The 1,617-nt window shown below is 54.1% G+C and overlaps 1 protein-coding gene across 1 annotated transcript; it reads left to right on the plus strand.

Moving 5' to 3' along the window:
• Positions 1-213: 213 nt before the first annotated feature.
• On the plus strand, positions 214-862 carry LOC125534292 (auxin-induced protein 15A-like). The gene has a single exon (XM_048697550.2). The coding sequence runs from the start codon at positions 328-330 to the stop codon at positions 709-711; it is 384 nt and encodes a 127-aa protein (XP_048553507.1). The 5' UTR covers positions 214-327; the 3' UTR covers positions 712-862.
• Positions 863-1,617: the final 755 nt, after the last annotated feature.

Below are 1,617 nucleotides of genomic sequence, written 5' to 3' on the forward strand. Positions count from 1 at the left end.
AATCTTTGGATTCAGGGTTCAGTAGCACCTCGAGCCGAATCTGGATGCCGATCTCGTCACGGTGTCGTGTCGCGCGGAGCAACACAAAGACTAGCACCCACTGATCGCGCTGCCATCCCTGCAGTTTGCGCCAACCCACAAGGCACTGACCCCTATCCCCAGGTTGTATATATCGACGTCCCGACTTCCACTCCACCACCCAGAACACACAGTTCCATCCCAACCAAGTCTCCAAGTCCCCAACCAGAGAGGCAGAGAGCTAGCAGCAGCAGCAGCAGCAAGCGAACAAGTTCCATAACTCGTCGGGGCAACGCAAGACAAGGCAGCATGTGCAACGTCATCACGATCCCGTCGGTCGCCTGGCTGCGCCGCGCCGTGCGCCGGTGGCGCGCCCGCCGCTCCGCCTCCGCGCCGGTGCCGGCGGGGCACGTGGCGGTCTGCGCGGAGGGCGCGCGGTTCATGGTGCGGCTGGCGCACCTCAGCCACCCGGCCTTCCTGGAGCTGCTCCGGCAGGCGGAGGAGGAGTACGGCTTCCGGTCCGGCGCCTCCGGCCCCGTCGCGCTCCCCTGCGACGAGGCCCGCCTCCGCGACGTCCTCCGCCGCGTCTCTTCCTCGTGCGACTCAGAGGAGCCGCGCCGCCCCTTCTGCCGCCGCCGTGCCGACTCGCGGCCGCTGCTGCAGGCGGTGGCCGTGGAGAAGCTCTTCTTGTGAGCGATCGACCTACCCCGCGCGCCCCGCGGCACCAAACGATCGAGCAACGCAGCGCCCAATTTCTGCGCGCCAAAGCAGCAGCAACAGCTGGCGACAGACCCGGTACTCCGGGCGCTGGAAAAAGACGAAGGCCCTCAAGACCGTTCGGGCCGGCGTGGCGGCGTGCTCCCGCGCCCAGCGTGATGCCGGCCGGCGATCGGACGCGTACTGGAGCTAGGCAGTACAGTATGTGATGGTGATGGTAGTAACTGACTGAAGAAGGCGACGATTTTTTGGATTGTTTTCTCTGTGTAATAACCATTCTACTCGTCTGTGCAACTACTTGCCGAGGCATACGAGTAAATTAATTAGTAAATTGGTTGTTCTTCCTGTACATGCAATTTGACAATTTATGGTCGTTTGTGATTCATTCATGTCTTCGTCGTGTTGATGTAGTAGTGTAACTTGTCTTGGACATCAATTACAGTTTTGCTAAAGCACATCTAAATGTGTCATAAGTATTGCACATCTAAGTCCTATATCACTGATCTTACATTGAGATTCGTGTGGATATTTTTTTTCTTTTTTCTCTTTCTCTTTATACTTAATTCACTCATTTAGATGTGCAATAACTAGATGACATCTAGGTATGCCCTAAACACACCCAATCAATTATTAGCTTTTATATTGCAAACATTAATCATTAGCCTAAGCTTAAGATAAAGACATTGGTTTCGTTATAAAATAAAAAGTTCTCTTAGAAAAAACTTTAGCCTTTATTCCCTACTCACAGTGCCATCCAAAAGCTTGTGCTGATATTGTGTAAGGGGTGTGATACACGCAAATACTACATTCACCATGGTATCGAAACCCTCAAGATACGCAACCCGAGCGTATCTCGGTTAGTCAAGTTTGTTGTGATGGACT

Source organism: Triticum urartu, chromosome 2A (genome assembly GCF_056163025.1).
Source record: "Triticum urartu cultivar PI428250 chromosome 2A, HENAU_Tu73, whole genome shotgun sequence".
Classification (NCBI taxonomy): Eukaryota; Viridiplantae; Streptophyta; class Magnoliopsida; order Poales; family Poaceae; genus Triticum; species Triticum urartu.